General features: G+C 36.5%; 2 protein-coding genes across 5 annotated transcripts; one reads left to right on the top strand and one right to left on the bottom strand.

Moving 5' to 3' along the window:
- Nucleotides 1-26: 26 nt before the first annotated feature.
- LOC131040334 (protein NRT1/ PTR FAMILY 4.6) lies at nt 27-5,683 on the top strand. Its single transcript, XM_059213865.1, has 4 exons — nt 27-138; nt 231-448; nt 2,658-3,080; nt 5,606-5,683. The coding sequence occupies exons 1-4, from the start codon at nt 27-29 to the stop codon at nt 5,681-5,683; spliced, it is 831 nt and encodes a 276-aa protein (XP_059069848.1).
- Nucleotides 5,263-11,392, bottom strand: LOC131040330 (uncharacterized). Of its 4 annotated transcripts, none has more exons than XM_059216526.1 (6): nt 10,982-11,384; nt 10,661-10,750; nt 10,447-10,512; nt 10,284-10,358; nt 6,526-6,732; nt 5,263-6,188 (listed from the first exon to the last, which is right to left on the bottom strand). In XM_059216526.1, the coding sequence occupies exons 1-5, from the start codon at nt 11,011-11,013 to the stop codon at nt 6,675-6,677; spliced, it is 321 nt and encodes a 106-aa protein (XP_059072509.1). In that variant the 5' UTR covers nt 11,014-11,384; the 3' UTR covers nt 5,263-6,188; nt 6,526-6,674. The 4 variants fall into 4 exon arrangements, with proteins under 4 accessions (XP_059072509.1, XP_059072510.1, XP_059072508.1 ...); XM_059216527.1 differs by lacking the exons at nt 5,263-6,188; nt 6,526-6,732 and adding exons at nt 7,720-8,679; nt 8,770-8,982 and having other exon boundaries at nt 10,982-11,392; XM_059216525.1 differs by lacking the exons at nt 5,263-6,188; nt 6,526-6,732; nt 10,447-10,512; nt 10,661-10,750; nt 10,982-11,384 and adding exons at nt 7,733-8,679; nt 8,770-8,982 and having other exon boundaries at nt 10,284-10,438.
- Nucleotides 11,393-22,502: the final 11,110 nt, after the last annotated feature.

The raw sequence follows: 22,502 nt of genomic DNA, 5'->3' as shown, positions 1-22,502 counted from the left end.
TTCTTACGTAGAAATTCCTTTTGGCTATGGAGTTAGAGAAGGGCGAGCCCGATACATTGCAAGGGTTTGTCAATTGGAAGGGAGAAGCTGCTCGCAAGGACAAACATGGCGGATTCCGGGCTGCAATGTTTACTTTTGGTAATGTGATCTCAACAATAAGAATATATATATATATATTATGAGATGATCTTTTTCATTTACTAATTAATGTTTGAGTTGTGGTGGTGCAGTTATGATGGGTTTCCAGAACATGGCGTTTGTTTCTCTTGCATGCAATCTCACCTCATATCTCATGATGAGTATGTGTTTTGACATTTCGAAATCTGCCACAACAGTAACAAATTTCATGGGAACGGCCAACCTGCTTTGTTTAGTTGGTGCTTTTATTTCTGATACGTACTTCACCAGATTACGCACATTAATCATCTCGGCAGTCATAGCCTCCATGGTATGTATGTCAGTAGCCACGGCTTAAATCACACAACGTTTTAGTTTTTAAAAATTAGATAGTGGTAAAATTTGGGTTGGCTTAAATTTCGTTGTATCACCATTGCCTCAATTTACTCGAGCTATGCAACAAGTACGTTAGTTTCTAATTGACAGAAAGGTGGTGCATCGTTTGGTAATTCAAAGCCATTTTCTTTCAGTTATAATAGCAATGTTTTTCTTCCAATCATAGTGTTGTCTATTTTCATTCAGTCTAAATCATTCCTCAAAATGAAATCCTAGAGTTCATGCAATCTACTTTAATGATCTTGTTATGTTGAGAAGTGCTTTACAATAATATAAGGAATTTCATGTTAGGACAAATTAACTTTCCTTAGCTTAAAGTTGAGTCACTTGTACATCAAATAATTATATTCAATAATAAATATATTATTAATATTAAAAAATAAAAATCTAATCTCATATTATGAATAGATCGTCATAAAAAATTCAAATATATATATATATATATATATATATATATATATATATATATATATATATATATATATATATATAAATGAAATAATTTAGATCACAAATCAACATATATCCAAGAAGGTACGATGACCACTATGTTTTCAGTCAGTCAATATAAAGAGCCCTAGTATCAATCTTGAGGTGTCTATAATATATGTTTTGATATTTTTTAAGATAGATACATTAGTAAAATGTTTTTTCTTACAATACTTATATCAATATTGTTTATTAATATCTATATGTCTATTTAAACAAGATAAAAATAAATAAGAAAAAATATATAGACATTATTTATTTTAATTTGTATTTAAGAACTATCTTATTTTTCAATTAATAGATTAAATTTTTAATTTTTAAAAGTAAATGAATAGAAAATTAAGTTTTTTATTTCAAGAGTTACTATATTTCTAAACAAATATCAATTTAAATATTTATTTAAGATATATTTTTTTTTTTAACTGCATTTTGTTTCACTTATCAATTTTTTTTATAAGACATCACTAAAATTATTAATAAATTAACATGCAAATGGGTGTCAAATTTAATTTTAGAATTTTTTGTTAGCACAATCATACCATTAGAATCTACTCTTGTTATCATTGTAATTACCCCTCTCCACATAATAACTCTTCAATAAAATAAAATAACTTTTCAAATAAAAACACTATATCTTAAATATAAAAGCATCAAATTTAAAATTTATTTTAAAATAAAATTACTTGTAAATGTTAAAGGGTTTTAGTTCAATTGGTATGCAATAGAAAAGTCATCTATCAATGTTCCAACTCTTAGAAGCATATGTTTCCACCAAGTTTGACTATTAAATGACTATTTATAGACGACTATTTGATTGACATATATACTTACCCAAGTTTTTGTAATTTACTACATAAAGACATAGATACTAACATCTATATATTTTAACTTATTTTAAAAAATAAATAAATAACAACTGAAATATCTCTAGAACCAGAATAAGGTTATCAAGAAGGTGGTGAATCTTCATAACCAAGTGAGTTTACTGATTTTGCTGATGTTTGACTGCTGATTTACTGATGCTTAAATTAAAGATATATTTTGATATATAGAATTTCAGGTTCCCTCCAAAACCTATTTTACTTTTAATCAAAAACAATTTAAATATCTTATACATCTATTAAAAATTTCTATACTAAGAAACCATTTTTATTTTACAAGTAGCTCGCCATGACCGTCCAAACTGTCCTTGCAAGATCCAACCTCAGAGCCTCCATTGCTAAGATGACCCCATAATGAATGTGATATAGAATCCACATGCGCTACTTGCCAGTGTTTAAGTTTCCACTGTTTTTGTTCGATATGTTCTGCCATAATGGGGATTAAGTTTTATTTTGGAAAACTTCAGGTTAACCTCAAGTGCTTAGAAATCCTCTTCTCTATACCAGCTAGTTATACTTTTCCAATCCTACAAGCCTCCCCTAGGCCAGATGATATATACAAAGTTCTTAATACCTATGCAACGAAATCCTATCAGTAAATTCATCCATTACTCATGAATCGCATCTAGATTGTTTTGATTCTTCAGTCTTCTACAACAAATAATCAGGTCGATCTATCGGTAACAACTGAATTACATATTTAATTTCAAACCCACCAACTTCCATTATTAACTTAATTATTTCTTATGCAAGACTTGCGATTGGATTTTTCAGGGATATATAATATTGGCCATACAAGCCTATTTCCCTTCTCTCAGTCCGGCATGCCGCTTAAAAGAGAAACTGGATGGCCGAGAGGCAACGTTACTGTTTGTGGGCTTATATCTGATTGCAATTGGCACAGGTGGTTTGTTACCTGCGGGTTCAACCCTGGGAGCAGACCAGTTCGATGAAAATGATCCAACCGAGAGGAAGCAAAAGTCTAGTTATTTTAACTGGTTATTGTTCAGCATTGTATTAGGAGGGAGTGTGGGAGTCACATTTTTAGTTTGGATTGAAATATCTAGAGACGATTATTTCTCAGGATATTTGATCTCTGCAGCAGGCATCTTGTTTGGTATGATGTGCATTATTATGGGTATGAAAACCTACCGCTACAAGGTGCTTGGGGACAGTCCCCTCCTCCGTATTGCACAGGTTAGACTATCACCAATACTGCTTCCATTTACTTCATTTCTCATTGTAGTATTATTTTAGAGTGAAAATATATTGGATTCTTATTAATATTTAATTATAGGTATTGTGTTAACTTGAGAAGGAAAATAATGTGATATCAAAATATAAGTAAAATTATGTGGATTATAAATTATTTATGATCAAAGAAGAAGATAGTGAGATGTATACGTTTCAAATCTAGAGTTGCACTAAATAGTCATATATAAGATTCAAAATTGAAATGTTATATTTTACTTTATATTAGATTAATTTTGTTGTTTTAAATCTTGTTGGTGCCTTTGAACTTGTTCTAAATCTATGGACTGATCTCTATATCTATCATGTGAATCTCTGGAAAATAGACTTCTATATAATAATCATCTTTGTCGTGCACCTGTAGAGTTTTTTCTTTCTTGTCAAATTGGGTATTTAAAAACTACCTTAAATGATAGCAAGCACATGAACACTAAGATGGGTATTTAAAAATTACCTTAAATGATAGCAAGCACATGAACACTAGGATGAGTATGATCAGATATAATAGTTGTTAGTGAAAATTGTTTTAATTTTTTTTAATAGATTATTGTACATAAATAAGTAAATGGTGGATGTATGATTATTTTTTTGTTGTAATTGGTAGATTTAATGTAATAAAAGTCTTTTTCTATATAATCATAATATTAAATTACAAATGTTTATGCAAAATCAAGTAGAGATTAAAAAGGATCAAGATTGTGACAGTAAGGACAATCTTACAGTTATAGGCATGGCTGGGGTCAAATAATGAGGTTGGGTAGAGTCTAATAAAATCCAAATGTAGATGAAGATTGAATTAATGACCAAAATCAAAATGGTAAGTCAATTGGATTAAGATTATATGAATAAAAACATAAGAATAAACAATAAGCATAGAGTTAAGTACAAATAAAATTAGATAGATATGTTGAACTATACACAAAGATACATCATTTATGATTATATAAACATTAAGACATCACTCATAATAAAAGAAAAACACATTAAAACATGTTTACCAATATTATTCTTAATGTATACTATAAATTATAATAAAAAATTAAAAACTACATATTCCTTTTCTATGTTCAACGATGCAAAATTGTATATTTTTTCCATATTTCTATTTGTAATTTAAGAGAGATTAAAGGGAAATTATAACAAGGACTGTAGGGTAGCTTAGTTCCTGCCCAATCTTGCAAAGGTGGGTTTGGATTGGGTCTACTGTTGACGGGGAGGGAAATAGTTGTTTTCATTCAATGCTGTGAGGTGTGTCAATTCAGGTTCCATTAAGTTGATTGCAGGCTATGCTGAAATGGGTGTGTTAGAACAAGGTTGGTGGGTTTAAATTGGTTCTCCTGTTGAGAGGGAGGGAAATAGTTGTTTTCATTCAATGCCATGAGGTGTTTATTTATTATAGGTGGTGGAACCTATATATGTGCATTATAATTATAAAGGAGATTGAAATGAACTATATAACAATTAATACATTGCTAATATTATTGAGGGGAAAACAACTATTTTATAATTATAGATAACTTTCATTTGACATAATATGAATTCCAAATTTGAGGTCAGCAAATCCTTCCTCAAAGATGCTGATATTCCACATATTTGAACATTGCAACAATGGTAAAGATACCCACAAAATAGAGTTGCAGCCCTTATTTGGTCCATGCTCTGCTACAACAGAGGCATAATTTGTATACCATCTGATTGAAGTGTCAGCTATCAAACTATTAGAATGTTCTCAATTTTGTATGTTATAAGAATTATATTTTGGTGACGGGCAATTGTACTTTGTTTGACTTTGAGAATAATAAATACCTAATTATTTGTTGATAGTTATTTGTAAGTTATCAAAGCTTTGAATCACTCTAATCTTTAATGACTAACTATAATTGACAGAAAATCACCACACCATGAAAGCTTTGAATCTGAATCAGTTTGATATATAGAACCTATTAGGAATTAAAGCAAGTCACCAGACAGAGAGGCTTTCAATTTGAATCAGTCTCAGATGTAAAAAGCTAACTATAGTTAACAGCAAAACACTGCACCATGAAACCTGTCAATCGGAATCTTTACAGACATAACAGTAACTCACAACAAATCACCACACTTTGAAAGTTTGCAAGAGAATCGGACAGAGCTTTGAAAGCTAACCATAATTCACAGAAAATCACCACACCATAAAATATTTTCAATCTGAAAAGTTGATCAGAGAACACCAACTCTTATAAAACCACATAATTTCTAAAGATAGTTTGTACCTGGTTTCTCTTCTTTCCAGATTTGCCTATCTTTTAAGTGCCCTACAGTACTTCTCATTGAATTGAGTCTTACATTCAGTTGCTTATCTCCAATTTGTACTTACCATCCAGGATCAATAGTTCCACCTCTCTCAGCAGCATTTTCCTTCATTTTTTCTAACTATTCAAGATAAATGTTATCGCCCTCAATCTTAGTATAAATCTTATTTGATGCCTCAGGGTGTACAACATGAAGTAATCCTTCAGAACCATATTCTACAGAAGAAACAAGTGCACTATTTTTCTGGGCTTTCATAACAGGAGATGGACTGGGCTCTAATACAGTTTTTGGTCTACAACATTACCATTGTGTTCAGGAAATAATTCATCAGAGTTGTCTTCACTTGTTATGCCCAATTCTTGTTTTCCTGGAGCCATGTTCAAGCTACCCAACTTGCCAGTACTTCTGTTACATGGACTACCCTTTATTCTCCTGTACTTTTCCCTTATGAATGGTCTTTTTGAGACATCAGCACAACTTTCTCTGGAAAAATCCTTCCTTTCCTCCACAGCATGAGTACTTGGATAATTTACAGCTGTTTTGCAAGCAGGCATCCCCCATAGGCTCTGCTCAAGTATAGAGAATGGGATATCCATACCCTATTGTAAACCTCCCCATTTGCAACGGTAAGGGATGAAGCTCGCAAAGGTTGTCGAGTCTGGCTTACTACATCTCTTCGAGGCATTATGTCAAATGATTCCCTTGCGTTGTCTATGCTTCCACATTTTACATACATATCTACCAGGACAATTGTAACTACATCTGAAAACAAGAGTTGAAGAAATTCAGGAAAGCATTAGCATTGTTTGTCAAAGGAAAATCTACGACTATCAACAGAGATGTTTAATAAATGCCTTTAGGGGCGAAGGCACATCTATTAATTGTGGGGACTTTTTTAGGAAGAGACCTCCTGCCTTGCCTATTAAAGGAGGGCTATAACTTTCTTCTTCCTTAAAGTAGTACAAGATGCATTTCTCAACCAAATAAAGAAAAAAAGAATGATTTCCTTCACTAGAAAGCTATCAACAATGTGAAAGATAAAAAGGTATACAAGACTGCTGCAAAACAGATAAAGCAAGGCTTGATTTAGCAGTCTTACCTAATGTCTTGAACAATTTGCTGCACCTGTTCCTTCTTTGAACCCTTGATAATATTATTTGCTCTTTCACCTTGGTTTGCAGCTACAAAATCGGGGTCAAAGACGCCAGGAAGAGGCAGCATGTCTTGCATGTAAGGTCGCAGCTGCTTCTAGAGGTCAATGTCGAGTACCTTGGCTCGGGCCATGGCATCTGCCAAATTCAGGTTGCTAACGTCCCAACCCCCAAAAACAATATCGTTAGGGTTCACCTGCACAAACAAATTAAGTTAAAAATGGGAAGTATGATATACTCCGAAAGTACTATAAAAGGAATCAAAATGAACATGCCTTGTTTCATGAAGTAAAATATGTGATATCCACAGTTAAATAAGTCATGAAAAAATAGTAAACATTTGGAAATGATCTTATAAATTTTAGATGTATAAACAAAATTTGTTCGCATATCCTGCATATCTGAAAATAATCTATTATTTAAATAGCGAGTCAAAATTGGTTTCCAAATCCTAAAGATCTGAAATAAATGCCAAATTCTATTGTAATATAGCCAAAAAAATAGACAAATTTGTTAAAAAGGTTATTATAAAAAAACACAAATTTGTAAATACTGTTATTTTTACAGATCAGTTAGGATGAGAACCCTGACCTTGCCTGCAAAAGGAGTTAATCAGATTCAGAGGTACAAAAAATAGTTGGAAAACGTTTATAGGGAATATATTTATCAGCACAAATTTTCTGATTATATAGTGCACCTGTGAAATTCTATTTGCATAAATTGTTACAAGTCGCAGTTGGGTACTGCTCAGGCTTCCAAGATAAGGTAAAAGTGCTTTTCCAAGGACAATATATATGTCTACTGGAAAAGAAACGACCATCTGTACAAGCAGATATATTCCTTTTTTCTTCATTCTGAATAACATATTTTTCAGGCTATAGCATAAAACAACTTGAGCAAAGAAAATATTAACAAGGCAGAAAATCTACAGTGACCTGCATTTATTAGCAACAAATAAATATATTTGGAAGCCAAAAACAAAAGCCCACCTTCCGAACATCTGCACTGTGGTTCCCAAAAGCATCAAATAATGTAGGCAAAAATGAAGGTATCTAAGCCATAAGTTCCTCCAATGGATGTCGACCCACAAGCTGCATAACCAACAAATGTCAGTTATAGCACAAAATAGCATTGGTAAAGGCTCTTGCTTTTACATGATCTATTAAAATAAATTGGCATCCACCATTACCACCTGATTCTATGTTTTCTTTTGGACGGTTGTAGGATAACCACCCAAAGCATTAAAAGAAGTGAAATCAAGATTTTTAAATTGTGTTGGAGTGATTATTTGCAAAGTATGAAGGAAAGAAAGGTAAATGAACTGTTTGATAAGCAGTCCACAAATTATTATTATTTATACATAGTAAAAAACATGACAGTGCATTCATATCAATTAAGCTCATGTCAATTCCTAATAGAATCTAAAATGTCAACCTGCTCAAAGTAAATTCCCACGAAGTTGTATATATGTCATGCCCAGTCACAAAAGTACAGATGGTAACATGATGATAACATTATATTCATATTTTTTTCACAGCATAAGCCACATTATATTCACATTATATTAACACAGTAGCAGAGTTTGTGATAGTCAGACAGTATCAGAGTTTTTAGGGCCATTGCCACCCAAAAAAGTAATAAGATTTACAAGCTTTAAAGGCCGAAGTTTTTTTCAAGTTTGCAATATTCATTAACATGGACAGTGTTAAAACCCAATTACATCAAAATTCCTATTGCTTGACAATATCAATAATGGTGTTGTTCACAGCTAATGTGAAAGTGCCATAGACGTGGAGCCTCCGCAACATAAAGACCATTGGCGAGATGTCCTGTTGGTATTGTTCGTATGTTATATCTGTGATATCTGGGTAAGTTTGTTGAAGTATGTCTCCTTGCAAGGAGCAGTCAATGTTGCCTTCTTGTGTATTCAATGTGCAAAGTATGTTATGGTGGCAAGAGGTTTGTGTGTCGGCGTTGCAATACATGCAATGGACAAAGTCCATGTCAATTGCAGCATCAAATGGTAGGGAGTGGTGGCACGTTGAGCAAGATATTTCATAGGGTGGAAAGTAGGCATTCTTTGCTTTGAGGACACCGACAACCTGCAATTGCACTGTGTATAGTAAGCAAAGAAATATAAATACTATGTAGTAGAAAGCTTAGGGCAGAGTTGTAAAGGTACATGTGATCACCTGGATATTACATTTGGCAAGTGTCTCCAAATGTGCTTTTGTGCACTGGTCATTAAGCTCTTCAATGAAAGTAGACTGCGATGGGTGGAATGACTGGGTTCCTTGGGGACCATTACGCACGATATTTTTGAACAGTATAAAAGGCATATCTACTGTTGAGAAGAGTTGTTGCAAAGTTGCGCACAATTCTATGTACATGGTGGATATGAGAACCTGCAAAATAAAAATGTTAGTGGCAAGGGCAGAAGAGGACATGACAGGAGGAACAAAAAAAGAAGGTGCAATTCAAAGTGTTCAAGATGTACAGTGGCCATATCTTCCTGCAGATCACCATCCTTTATATGTACTTCAAGGTGTGTTTTGGTCAAATGGTAACTGGTTCCAATTGCTCCAAATGAACCAACGAAATAGTGGCAGTCAGCTTCGCTTAGTTGTGAGATTGTAAAGTCGGGTGCTAGTTTGTGTTCGGTACAAACGCATGGGATAGTTTCAAAGGTGCTTTTTGCAGTGAGAGCAATGCAATAATCTGCATCACCTCTTTTGTACTTCTCAATGCAATAATCTGCATCACCTCTTTTGTACTGTGATTTATTTTTAATTGTAAAGTTGGAAATGCGGATGCCTAATCCAATGGTCAAGCGTGGCAAAAAGGTGTCCACCAATGTGTTGCTAATATTCATTGTGACTGTCATCTGGCCTTTAGAATCTATCAGGTCCACATGCAATATCTCAGCTTTTTTTTGTGTCTTGGTGTACTTGGCAGGTCCATATACAGCAAGAATGTCACCTTCAAACATACAACCAACTCATTGTGTACACAGGTCTAGTATTGTGCTAGGTTTTAGCAGTGTTGAAGAAAGGTTGCACAAGGAAGGGTCAATAGGGAATTAATGAAAGAGAATTAGGAAAGAAAATATGAAGAAAGGAAGAGATTTAGCTCCAGCACCTTTTGATAAATCAAGTATATAAAATCTGATTTTAATTCCAAAAACAGCTCCTACAGAATCTTCCACAATTAGCACAACATATTTTACACCATTTTTTGCTCATGTACCTATCTAAAATGGGCTCGTAACTTCAATTCCATCACTAATTGTCAATCCTCCAATGTCTGTAACTGATGTAAAACAAAACAATTTTACTAACACAGTGTCCTTTATGAATCTGGAAAAGTTTTTTTGGGGGTGGAAATAGACAGTAAGAGACATTTGCATCTTCTATCTGTACTATATGTGGAGAAAATTGTGGAAATTTGGATTGAAAATGAAAAAATAATAGAGACTAGAGTAAAAAGAATTGCATTCAATCATCAATTTTATGCAAATTTAGGATATCTTTTTCTTAATAAAAGAAAGGAAGTATAGGTAATCACACACAATTTTATTACTGCAAGAGAATGTCAGAGATCGAAATGAGAATAAAGTTTGAAAGCTATCAAGCAAAGAAAGTGAAGTATAAATAAGAGTCAATTGAAAAGAAAAATTGAAATAGATGGCAGAATTTGAGAGGGATACCTGTGGCTTGAATGGCTAGTTTGTGGAGCATGTCTGGAAGATGGTGTTGTTTGTTGTCTCAGAGGTTGGAGTTGGCTACAAGACATGAGAGGAAAACATCAGTAAAGGACTTCAGGAAACATTGTGTAACTGTAAGTCTTCTTACTACATTGGGCATTTTTACCATTTGCTTATATGCAGGGCTTCAGCACCACTCTCTTGCTGATCACATTCCATGTGGCCAGTGGTTCTGCAGGAAAAGTGCAAAAAGTGTTTTAGTGACTTGAGGGGTTTGACAGGGTATGAAGGAATCAAAGTCAGATAATTCAAGTCAAACTCCAATGTAAATGTGAGTTTTCGAAGGTAGAACTTTTGTTCTCAGTATTGACATATGTTACCTCTTGCTTGTATGTGGCTGTGGATTGGGGTTTTGTTGTTTGGTGGAATGTGCATTGGGATTGTGTTGCTTGAAAGAATCCATTTGTTGACTGTAGATAAAGCAAGAAGGGAAGACAAAATATTAGTGTGCTTTTTGTACATGGCTGGTTGTGTCAAAAATGTCTCATCTCACAAAAGGGAAATGAATACTGAGTAGACTAGTGACCAAGCAGAAATGTAATTTATTGATGGACAAGAAATAGAGTGGAAGTGAAATTGAAGGAGGAAATAAGCTGAAAGATAAATAGTGTTAGTAGAAATGAGATAGATGGTTTCGATACCCTTTTTTATGTTCACTTTTGTGCGGCTGCATTTTGACAAGGGCGAAGTTTTGTTGTTCAATGTTGCTAATTTTCCTACAAAAAAGCAAAGCTAAAAGTGCAACTTAGAGAGTGAATGAAGACATTGTATAAGGATCAATGTATACAAGAGCAACTTATAGAGTGAATGAATGAAAACGTGCTATGAGGATAAATGTATCTGTGTAGGAACACCATCTTTACCATTTTATTGTGTGCTATTGTGGAGAGGTGGCATCCGGTGCACTGGCTTCCATGTTGGTGAGGCATCTACAAAGTCAACAGATTGAGATCAATGCAATGGTAGCAGATTTATGGAATGTTGTTGAAAATAAGGTGATTCATTGACAAAGTGGGGAGTGTTGACGTGTATTTTGTACACAATCATACACAGAATAAAATACCCAAGGGTACCTTATCCTCTCTTGAATAAAATCTCTAACTGCTGAAGATATCGCAAGAAGGATCAGTTAGGGTGACTTCAATGTTCTTTTAAGTAGGGTCTCTACGTGTGGATAAGCACCAGTGGCCGTTGTGATTGCTGTTTCATCAAGGGGTCTTACGCCAAATCCGAACTGCAGGAACAGGGTTTCCTAATACTAACAAGCTCTCAAAAAAAATCAAAAGAGTAGGGCCTGCAAGAGATCTAATCTAATCTAACTCTAAGAATGACTTAATGTGGACAAGACTTGGCAAGATTCTACCAACTTCAATATTGCCATAAAGTAACAACTCAATTGAAATTGATGCGATCTTCTAAGGTAACAAATGATTTTTCAATTCATCAAGGATCATAAACACTACCACAAAGGCACATGTCCAAGATACAACAATGATTGAAAGTTTAAGTGATTCAAGTTGATCCAGTTGACCATGCAAGGCGTTCCTACAATCACCAAGAAGCTAGTGGTTTGGAAAGTGAACCTCACTGACGATCAAGTCCAACACTTTGTCCTTCAAATTAAAACACTATTTTGATTTAGAATGATTCAAGAAAACGAACAACCATGAAGATAACCACAAGAATTGCAATAAAACACCATAACTTCAATATTTTATTGATCTCAAAGCCATCATGAACAACAATTGTTTGAAATTCCTTCTTCAAAGCTCAATCTTGCTACAAAAACAACTTGCTTCTAATCTCTCTAATTTCTCCTTAATCTCTAATTTTTCTAGTTCTCGTTTTAAAATGAAAAGAAATGAGGGTATATATAGCATCCTCAATTACAATGAACGGTCCAGATCGAAAGAAGATCAATGGCCAAGATTATGACACCTAAACCCTAATTAGGGTTTATTACAAATAGCCCCCTTTTTACTGAACAATATTAAATGCATAGCCAAATATTAAATTTGGCACGAAAATCTAGGAGACATAAACCAATGACAATTAAGGTGCCACATCATCTATAACAACCTCTCATCTAGAATCTTATTTCCTTTCCAATGCTCTTTTTTAGCATATGCAATGAATCTAGACACGATTCCTTCGATCTCAGCAATTGGAATCTCGGAAAGATTCTTCATTCGTTCTTCTAAGTGGATGACCTGATCGAAAGCCCTGAGAAGAGCAGCGTCCCATTCAGGTTCAAGTTCCTTGGTCTTCTCAATCAGGAGCATGGTAGCAAACATCTGGTCCCGTTGCTCATCTGTAATAATATTCTCATCTTTGCAAAAGATGACCTTGACTCTATCTTCTAATTCCTGCAAATCCACATCTGTCTCAGCTTCGATCCTCCTGCCAAGAATAGTACGTAGTACCTCAAACACTCTGTCCTAGATCGGGTGGATAACCTCCTCAACATGATCGCATCTAGTACTGATGTCCTCGAAGAGAACTTCCTTCATTTGGAGTAAAGCCGACCACTGAAGTAAACTATGAGGTTCTCCATCCATTATCTTTTCTTGCACTAGGAGCTTCCTTGATGTTTGTCTGATTACTTGCAGGACAGGAATGATAACATCTTTAGTATGAGCAAAGGCAGCTACCGTTATCATCAAGTTGTGGATGACCTCAAGAACTTCAATAGCTCGGTGAATGGTCTGCATCATCCTTGTTGCAAATTCAATAGCAACTGTATGAGATTTGTCAATCCATGAGCTCATAAGCTGAACCAAACTCCTGACTCTCTCTGCCTCGCCAACTGATTCGAGGGGAAGTGCCTGCGCAGGAGATACTACTGGATCCTAATGCCTCAAAGGCCGATTGAGATGGCTAAAGTAGCCTCTCCAAGCACTGACCTCTCGCTCAAGCTTCCTATTCTTTTCCATTTCTTCTCTAAGCTTGTCCTTAAGTGCCTCAAATGAATCAGTGGCATCATCCAACGTCTGCTCGGCTGTGAGTGGACCAAGCTCAAATGTCTCTACATCAAATTCTTCTGCGAGGATCTCACCTTCATACTTGTCCACTGCTGGTGTAGCTATCTGTAATTTCCTGGATCCTGTCTCATCTCTAATCATCTTGGACATCTTAGTGGCTTTCCTCTTTTCTGTCACTTCCTGAGAATTTCCAACAAGGCTCTCTAAATCAATCACATTATCTTCGTCCTCGATCACAATCACCCTTGTTAGTCTCTCCTTTAACCAATCTGGAATGGCCGATCTTGTTTCTCTAACCTGTATCTCATTAGGCAATGTTTCTTCTTTTTTGAGAGGAGATGTTACTTCATTATCTTCCTTATCTTCATGTAACTCATTAGCTTGGAGAGATCCACCTGGTGACCTTCGAGGTGCATGTCCTTCTTTATCATTTTGTACCATTGATTCCATGGATTCCTCTATCTCAAATGTCCTCTTCTCCTATCGAGAAGATGTGCCGGATGAACGATCTCGGTTGGCCTCTTGCTTCTTCTTGGAGGATTCCCTTTTCTCAGGTCTTTCTTTCCTCTTCGAGCCTCTTGGAGGGGGATTGCCCTCACTTACACTTCGAAGGTTGCCTTCGCTTGCATTTCTGGGATTAGGATTACCCTCACTTACACTTGCTCCTCCTTCAACTGGTCTCTCTTCCAAAGTGAAAGTCATAGATATGCCTTGCTCTCTCAACTTCTGATGCTGCACATCAACCCATCTGCGAGTACAAGACAAGACTGGAGCCATCAAAGCCTCTAGATCCACAACCTCGGGTTCATTCCAATCTAGCCTCACTGATTTGCTTTCTCGATCATAAGATGATTGGAGATGTCTACCACTGTCCTGAGCTTGGTCGGCCACTCTGTAAATTTTGCATTTCCTGATGAAGTCTAAAGGCAATCTAGAATGCATCTTTCTTTTCATTTCAAGGTCATCCAAGAGATTCATCACAAAGTCTTCAATCTGAAACTCATGCTTATATTTTCTTCCGACTGTCTCCTCTATATACCCATATGGATCAAAGTTCTCTCTCAAGGCAAAGAATGAAAATGAATATAAAGCTAACTCTTTCTCTGCATCATCCATGGCTAGAGCATTAGGACATACCTCAACTGAATTCCCTAATATGACAGGCACAGGAACTCCATTTCCATGTCTGTGTCTGAATGCTTTCACATAAGCGGCCAATTGTCTTGTTACCTCAAGTAACACAATTCTATCTGTCGGATATCTCGGCAACATATAGGGAGGTGAAGGACATCCATGAACTCTAATATATGTAAACTTCTGAAATTGGATGAACCAAGCACCGTACCTCTTTACAAGCTCTTGTGCATCCTGAGATAACCGGTTGTGAATCCCGCCTTGCAATACCCTGGTGATGTTCATCGTGAAGGTATCATTGACTAACTTGTAGTTACTTCCTGGCGGATGATGCAAGTAAACATAGGAATCACAAACTCTGACTTCCCCGGGCCCTCTTCCGATCACTCCTCTGTGAGGTAGTCCTGCATACTCAAAGCTCCTGATCAAGGCATATATGATGTATGAACTCATGTGGAAAGACTTGGTAGCCTTCAATCTCCTTAACTGTACGTCCAAGCAATGGCTAATCATTCTAGCCCAATGGATTGTTCCTTTTCCCTGAACTATCACTTGGATGAAGTAGAACATCCATTTCTCAAAATAGAAGGCTTGAGGAGCCCCTGTAACTCGATTGAGTAATGTTATCAAATCTCTGTACTCCTCCTGGAAGTCGATCCTATGTGGTGTGTTCGGGATCTTGCTCAGGCGAGGACGACTCTTGAGTAACCAGTTCTTATTGATGATGCTTAGGCAAGTGTCTGGATCATCTTCGTACATGGACCTGGCTCCCTCTAAGCTTTTATAAATCATATCTTTATGTTCTGGCAAGTGAAGAGCTTCACTGATAGCTTCCTCTAAAAGATAAGCAAAAGTGTCGCCTTCCTTGGACACTATTGATCTGGATTGTGGATCATAATGGCGAGCACACTCGATCATTAACTCATGGCACTGGATTGCTGGAGGGAAGCCAGCCGCCTTAATAATGCCACTTTCAATTATTCTCCTTGCGATAGGTGACGGCTTGCCAATGTAAGGGACCTCTCGAAACTTCTTCGTACTGAAGTTTCCCAAATTGGTATCTCCAATGTTGCTCCACTTCGACACGATCTTGGTCTCCAACTCTTCGTTCTTCTGATCTTCCTTCATGAGAGCTGGACGACTGGTGGATGCTCCCGCCTTTGGGGTCGCCATTGTAACACCTACACAACATTTCATAATGAGAAATAGATTTTGCAATGTATAAACATAGATTAGATTAGAGATTGAATTTAGGAAACTTCATGATAAGTCTTTAAGTTATCATTTCCTAAATTCGATTGAGCTACAGGAAATTCAAAATTTCAAAATTCAAAATTTAGATCAATATTCAAAATTCGAGACAAGGGAAGACTTCGCCATACCTCACTTGAGAGCTAACTCTAAAAAAGCAAAATAAGGAAATCGCCTAGGCAAAAATCGAAATTTGAAGTATCAATGCGATCCTCCTCTAGCAAAGGCGCCTCCTTAGTTAATTTCACCACCTTGAGGACAAATTTGCTTCACTCGCAATAAAATTCGCACTCCTCCTTGGATGGAATTTCGCACTTCTCCTTGCCTTCCAAATCGCATATGAAAGGATGATAAAATGATGATTTAAAATGAGATATCACACCTCCCTTTATAGGTGCTTACCTCTTCAATCCCCATAGGCCGATTTTTGCAAATAAATAAATTTTAAATAAAAAGAGGAGGCCGACTTTTACAAAATATATATAAAAAAAAATAAAACCCAAGCACCCCAATTTATTTATTTAAAATAATAATTAATTAATTTAATGCCTTCATATTTAAAAGTTTCGATTTTTTAAAGGCAAAATTAATTAATTAAATGTCTTGTGCGCACTTATTAAATGCTAATTTTAATTAAATATTTCAAATTTTATCGAAATTTTGCATTTAATGCGATTTGAAAATGATGTTGGCGCCAAAACATGGGAGAATAATGGATATTAACCTTATCGCTCTGGTCCCTGGGAGAGGGACAGGAGCGCTTTAGCATTTTGATCTTGATTTTTACGCCTTTTACGTTCAAAGTCACTTCCCTTACGTCCAAATTAGCATCTTAATTGTGAACCTTGAGCTTGATCGATTCAAACTTTTGAATGAATGTCCCTCAAACCATTTTCGCCCTGGTCCCTTGGTGAGGGACAGGAGCGAACTTTACTTTTCTCCTTGATCTTTGATCATTTTGGTTGCCAACTTACGTCACAAGGCGAGAAATAACTTCATCCATTCATTCTACGCATATTTAATTTGTTCCTTGCAAGGCAAATTTGATATTTGAGTGATTTTCGCCCTGGTCCCTTGGTGAGGGACAGGAGCGAACTTTGTATTTTAGCTCCAAATTGTCAACTTTTAACATTAACTCCTTGTTCATCACCTTTCTAATGACATTTCGGACCTTGCATGACTTCGCCTGGCTATCGTTTTTTGAAGGAAATGACTAGTTTAATGAATATCGCCCTGGTCCTTGACTGAAGGACAGGAGCGATTTTGCATCCTTGCTCAAGTTGATCACCTTTTGACGTTTGGTTCCTTGTTCATCATCCTTCCAAAGACATATTCGACCTTGTGAAATTTTGCCTTGGCATGGTCTAGAAAGAAAAAAGATTGATTTCATGAATATCGCCCTGGTCCTTGACTGAAGGACAGGAGCGATATTTTGTTCATTGTGCTAATCCTTGATCGTACCGACTTGCAATTGCCTTCGAAGTATAAAATGGTGTCCCTTGATCCCTCTTGAACGTATGAAATGGGATTGATATTCAAAATTTAAGCACACCTAGAGATTTCGCTCTGGTCCCTCGGAGAGGGACAGGAGCGAACTTAGGCATTTCATCATATTTGGCGATCTTTGCAACTTCATTTCTCTTGAAGCACCTTCAAAACATCATTGCCTCCTCGTACCTTGGTCTGGAGTGGTTTTAAACTTGTAAGGAAGGCAACATAACTAATATTTCGCCCTGGTCCCTGGCTGAGGGACAGGAGCGAATTTGCATTTGTAAGCTCAATCACACTTTGCCAATGTTTAAAAATATCTTCAACGGACTCGTCATGCTCCCTTTCATTCATCTTTAGGATGGAATTCATTTCAACTTGGTGAGAAATCCTCCTTAGTAAGAAATCACTCTGGTCCCTGGCTGGGGGACAGGAGCGCCTAGGACAACATAGGCCTCACTTGGCGTTTTACAATCTTCAAATTATCTTCAACGGGTTCGTTACGCCTCCTTTGCTTGCCTCAAAGTTAAAACTTACTTGATCTTTGCCCAAATCTTGCCTTATAAGGAAATTCGCTCTGGTCCCTGAGAGAGGGACGGGAGCTACCACTAAAATTCGCCCTGGTCCCTGGGAGAGGGACAGGAGTGATTTTGCTTCTATGGTCCATTTTCCTCATGATGACATTTTCAAGTTATATTCAACTGATAAGATGCATCTCTTCTGTTCTCCCCAAATCGCGAAATCGTTCAAATCTTGCAAGGACAAGGCAATGTTGGATTTTAAGCTTCGGTCCTTCAGTGAGGGACAGGAGCGATTTTTGCTCCTGGCACATTTTCATGTTTGCAAATTTCCTCAAATTATATTCACTGGAAAGAACATGCCTCCCCTTATCTCTTCCAATCCAAAATTCATCTTGATCCTGCAAGGACAGTAAAATTTTGAGAAACAAGCTCCGGTCCTTCAGTGAGGGACAGGAGCGATTTTTGTCCCTGAGGGCAAATGTTCAACTTTTGTTGCAAATGACTAAGTCCTGGCGTTCCATCACGTTTATTCCATCTTTCATCACGCCCTTGACGTTTTAGCTTGATCAAAATGAAGTCAGAATGGTCCAGACAAGACATTTCGCCCTGGTCCCTGACTGAGGGACAGGAGCGATTTGTCCTAAAACTCCAAAAATTCGCCATTTTCAAATCTCAAAATCTTCAAAGGTTTCAATTCGCGTTCAAACGCATCTCCTGACGACCCTGCACAAGACAAATGAAACAAATTAATAACCAGGATGCATAAAATATCACTTTCGCCCTGGTCCCTGGCTGAGGGACAGGAGCGATTTTGCTTCCCTAGGCCAAAATATCATGATTTTAGAGTTTTAAACACTTGACAAGGCAGCAATAAGACCTTTCCAATGTCCGGAATCAACCATCGAAATTTTCAAAATTTGGTCAAAATCATTCAATCAAACAAAATTCCATAATTCCATCATCAACACTTAGGCAAAATTCGAGCTTATATTCAAAATTCCAACTGAACCTAGACCAACCCACTCGACCTCTGACGAATTTACCCCACTTCAAAATTGCATCCTACGAGAGGAAGCTCAACAATCTTCAAAATTGGACTGGACTCTGGCTTAAAATCATCGAAACGAAAACCCTAAGGCTTAACCCTGATCCAGACGACTGACCCACCTACTCAAAACCCTAAAAGCAGAGAGAGAAACAGGCAAAACCGAGCAAAAAGAGGGGGTCCCCATTTTAATGGGGCGATGTGTGAAATGGTCACAACAGGGAGTAAAGAGGCATATTTAGCTTCAATGTCATTAGTGTTTGACAACACTAGGAAATCAATGCAATATGGAAGAGGTGTGAAGTTCATTAGCAAAGTGCACATAGGTTACCGTTTCCGTATGTGCTCATGTGAAAGAGTGCTATTTTGTTTATTGTATTCAACCTTGGTAGAGCTCCTACAAAGGGAAGAAAGCATAGCATAGGAAGGCAATCAGAGTGCAAAGTCAATTAGGTATGAATTTCTTTTTTAATTTACATGACAATAACTGATTGACATATTGTGCTATGTTGTATACATAATCGACATATAGGCCTAGACTATAACAAATAATAAATTCAAGGTGCAATGGGCACTAGAAAGAGAGAAGTAATGCAATTTGTGAAAGCAAATAATTTGGGTGGGAATGAAGGAATTGAGAGGGGTACCTTTGTTTGGTATGACTTGCTTGTGTAGCGAGGGTGCTGTAAGGGTTGTCTTTTCCTTTGAGCTGATCGACATGGCTATAACACAGCAAAGCAAACAAACATCATAAGATTTGATGCTAATTTTATTGTTAAATAGCAAAGCAAACAAATGTTGTAAATTGTGATGCTAATTTTATTGACACACAAGTTTACATTTATTTAGTATAGTAGGCATGTTTTACCACTTCGTTGTCGGTATTTGTGCAGTAGGTGCTGGCTATTTCAAAGTCTCTTTGTTGTGCATGTATTTACAAAATACAATATTCAGAACCATCCAATGTCAGGGTATTTGTAGAAAATACAAAATTATTAATCAAGCAATTATGGCAATATTCTTTAACGTTATCACCATCCAATGTTAGGGCATGTGTAGAAAGTGCAAAATTATTAATCAAGCAATTGTTGCAATATTATTTAAAGTTACCACTGTTTTCCAAGGTGCTCTTGTAAGCTATGAGCATCTGGCTGACTGCAATGGACATGTATGGAAGATCTACAAAAGCAAAGCAGTGAGTGCTAAAGAGACAATAAAAATGCTTGTCCAGTGAAAATGTTTGTGCTAATTCTATGTAGGTAAGCAATTTGTTGAAATTGTCTAAATACTGTACTGTTTTTTGGGCAAATTATGTTCCTTGGAAGACACTGATCCAAATGATGTTGCTCGGCTGGGGTCCATGTGTTAAGTGACCTACAAAAGAGTGGTGACATTAGACTTTGTGAGGGGAACTTATGCTATGCATGTAAGAATAAAGCATGTTCTGCAATAGTATTAGCACAAGGAATGATACAGGTAGATAGTTACATGTTGGCTAAGGGGTATCTTCTATTAATGTTTTCTCATTGCATAGCATATACCATGGCTAGACAATATTGTCTATGTGTGTGAGAACAATATCATGGTCAGTCCAATATGCTTCCAACCTCTTGGTCCTAGCTATGTGTGCATTATTGTTTGTCCAAATGTGATCAATGTTGCTTCTTGGCAAAGTATTTTCTGTTCATGCAACAAGTGCAAGTTTTGTATTTGCATGTGTCTTTTAAACAGTTGTATTGTTTTTGACTGTATTGATGTGTCAATGTTGAATTCACCTGCAATATAGATAATGGCGCCACTAGGAGCAATTGCCATTGCTTCATTGATAATAGCAATGATGTTGGTAACTAATGTTCTTGGTTTGGCATAAATATTACAAATGGAGAGTGTGTGTTGATTAACACTGCATGAAAGGAATAGTGCTTAAAAATTGTCTAGTGTTAAAGGTGTTGTGCTAACCACATGTATGTTTTTGTTAATACAAGTCATTATGCCATGAACATGGAACGATGCAAAACAATTGTAGCCTGGAAGGGTATTGTTCGTTGTTGGTGTATACAAGTATGTTTCCTGGAAGCAAATAATGTCTGATGACATTAGGTCTGTGTCACGTAGGATGTCTTCTCTATGCGTTTGGAAATGTCGAGTGTTTAATGTAGAAATGACTATTTGGGCTATACTTCTTTGATAGTGCACGTCATTTTGAAGAGTCCAATTAGCAGTTGTGGTGAGTCGTTCCATCTCATCTATGACTGTTGGATTTATCTTGATGTTTCGTGGTGTTAGAGGGCTCAACAAGAACAATGTTTCAATAGTTGATGTGCAACTCAGAGCCGTATAAGACAAACCATGTTGGTGGACACCGAAAGGTTCAAATGCAAGACCATGCATGGCGAGTCCCTGTGCTCTATGTATTGTTCGAGCACATGCCAGCTGAAGTGGAAATTGTTTTCGAATAGTAGTCTTCTGTGTCGAACTATGTCTAGGGAGTGGTTTTGCAACTCGAAGAATTGACACCCATCCATTGTTAGCATATGTTTGGTTTGGCTGTGGTAGTTTTGCATTTTGAGATCTTCCAATGCGTTGATCGTTGAATTCAACCCAAATGACATCGACATTGTTGGTTTGTGTATATGATTTGAATCGTCCATCTGAGCCGTTGGCAAGACCATCTTGTATATCATAGTTACCACCATATATCTCGATCAATATGTCTTCTTTTAACATTATTTGATTTGTGAGATTTGCACTATGTTTCTACAATTGTTCTATAGGAACAGTGTTGTCGTGTTCATCAATTGCATTAATTATAAGTAGTTCTCCAGGAAGAGTAGATAATATATTTTGGTTGTGTGCGTCGACATCTTTTCTTTTGTAAAAAAGAAATGGAAATGTTGGGTCTGCAGGTGGGGTGCATAAACATTTGCTATTCAAATATGCTATGTCTTCCTTGGTTTGCGAGCCCGTGCGTATTCTGTTGAGAACGGAAACAAACAACTGATCTGTTTGCCTCATTGTAGTTTGGCAATCATTGTAGTTTGCAGATTGAAACATTTGACACGTTGTTGCCAAAAATCATATGGCAATAGGTCAGTGTCTATTGTTGGTGCTTGAAACACTAGACAATCATGTATAGGTTCTGCCTGGTACAAGTCACCACAGAATATAATTTCCAAGCCACCGAAGTGTTTAGTTGGGGTTTGCATTATTTCACGAAATCTTTTGTCAATGCAACGCAACATTCTAGCTCCAACTAGAGAGATCTCATCAATGAGAACAAGATGCAATTACTGGTATTCCTTTGTCAATAAATCTAATCTTTCTAAACTTAGAGTATTAGAAGTGGATTTGTTAAATGGTATGAACAATGCAGAGTGCAATGTTGTGCCTCCTATATTATAGGTGCTTTTCTTGTGTATGCAAGTAACAACCCCTTCACTTTGTCTGGGTGACTATCTATTGCATTATTGTATAGATGAAGAAGTCCTTGATACATTGCCTTTGCAGTGAAGGTTTTCCTTGTGCCAGCACCTCCTGTTAAGAACAAGTACAATGGCTCATCTGGGTTTTGTTGTTTCTTCATTAATATGTTTTTTACTATAGCTTGTTGTTCTTTGTTCAGCATTCTACGAGTACCATAATATTCTGTATTGTCATTCAGGTGGGGATGTCCAACTATTTCAAATGGTCTTGACACTTTTTTGACGTAGACATTGTGTCTTAGTGTGGCTATGTCTGGTTC

The sequence above is a fragment of the Cryptomeria japonica genome, chromosome 2 (genome assembly GCF_030272615.1).
Source record: "Cryptomeria japonica chromosome 2, Sugi_1.0, whole genome shotgun sequence".
NCBI classification, from domain to species: Eukaryota; Viridiplantae; Streptophyta; class Pinopsida; order Cupressales; family Cupressaceae; genus Cryptomeria; species Cryptomeria japonica.
This window is presented reverse-complemented; position numbering and strand designations above follow the sequence as displayed.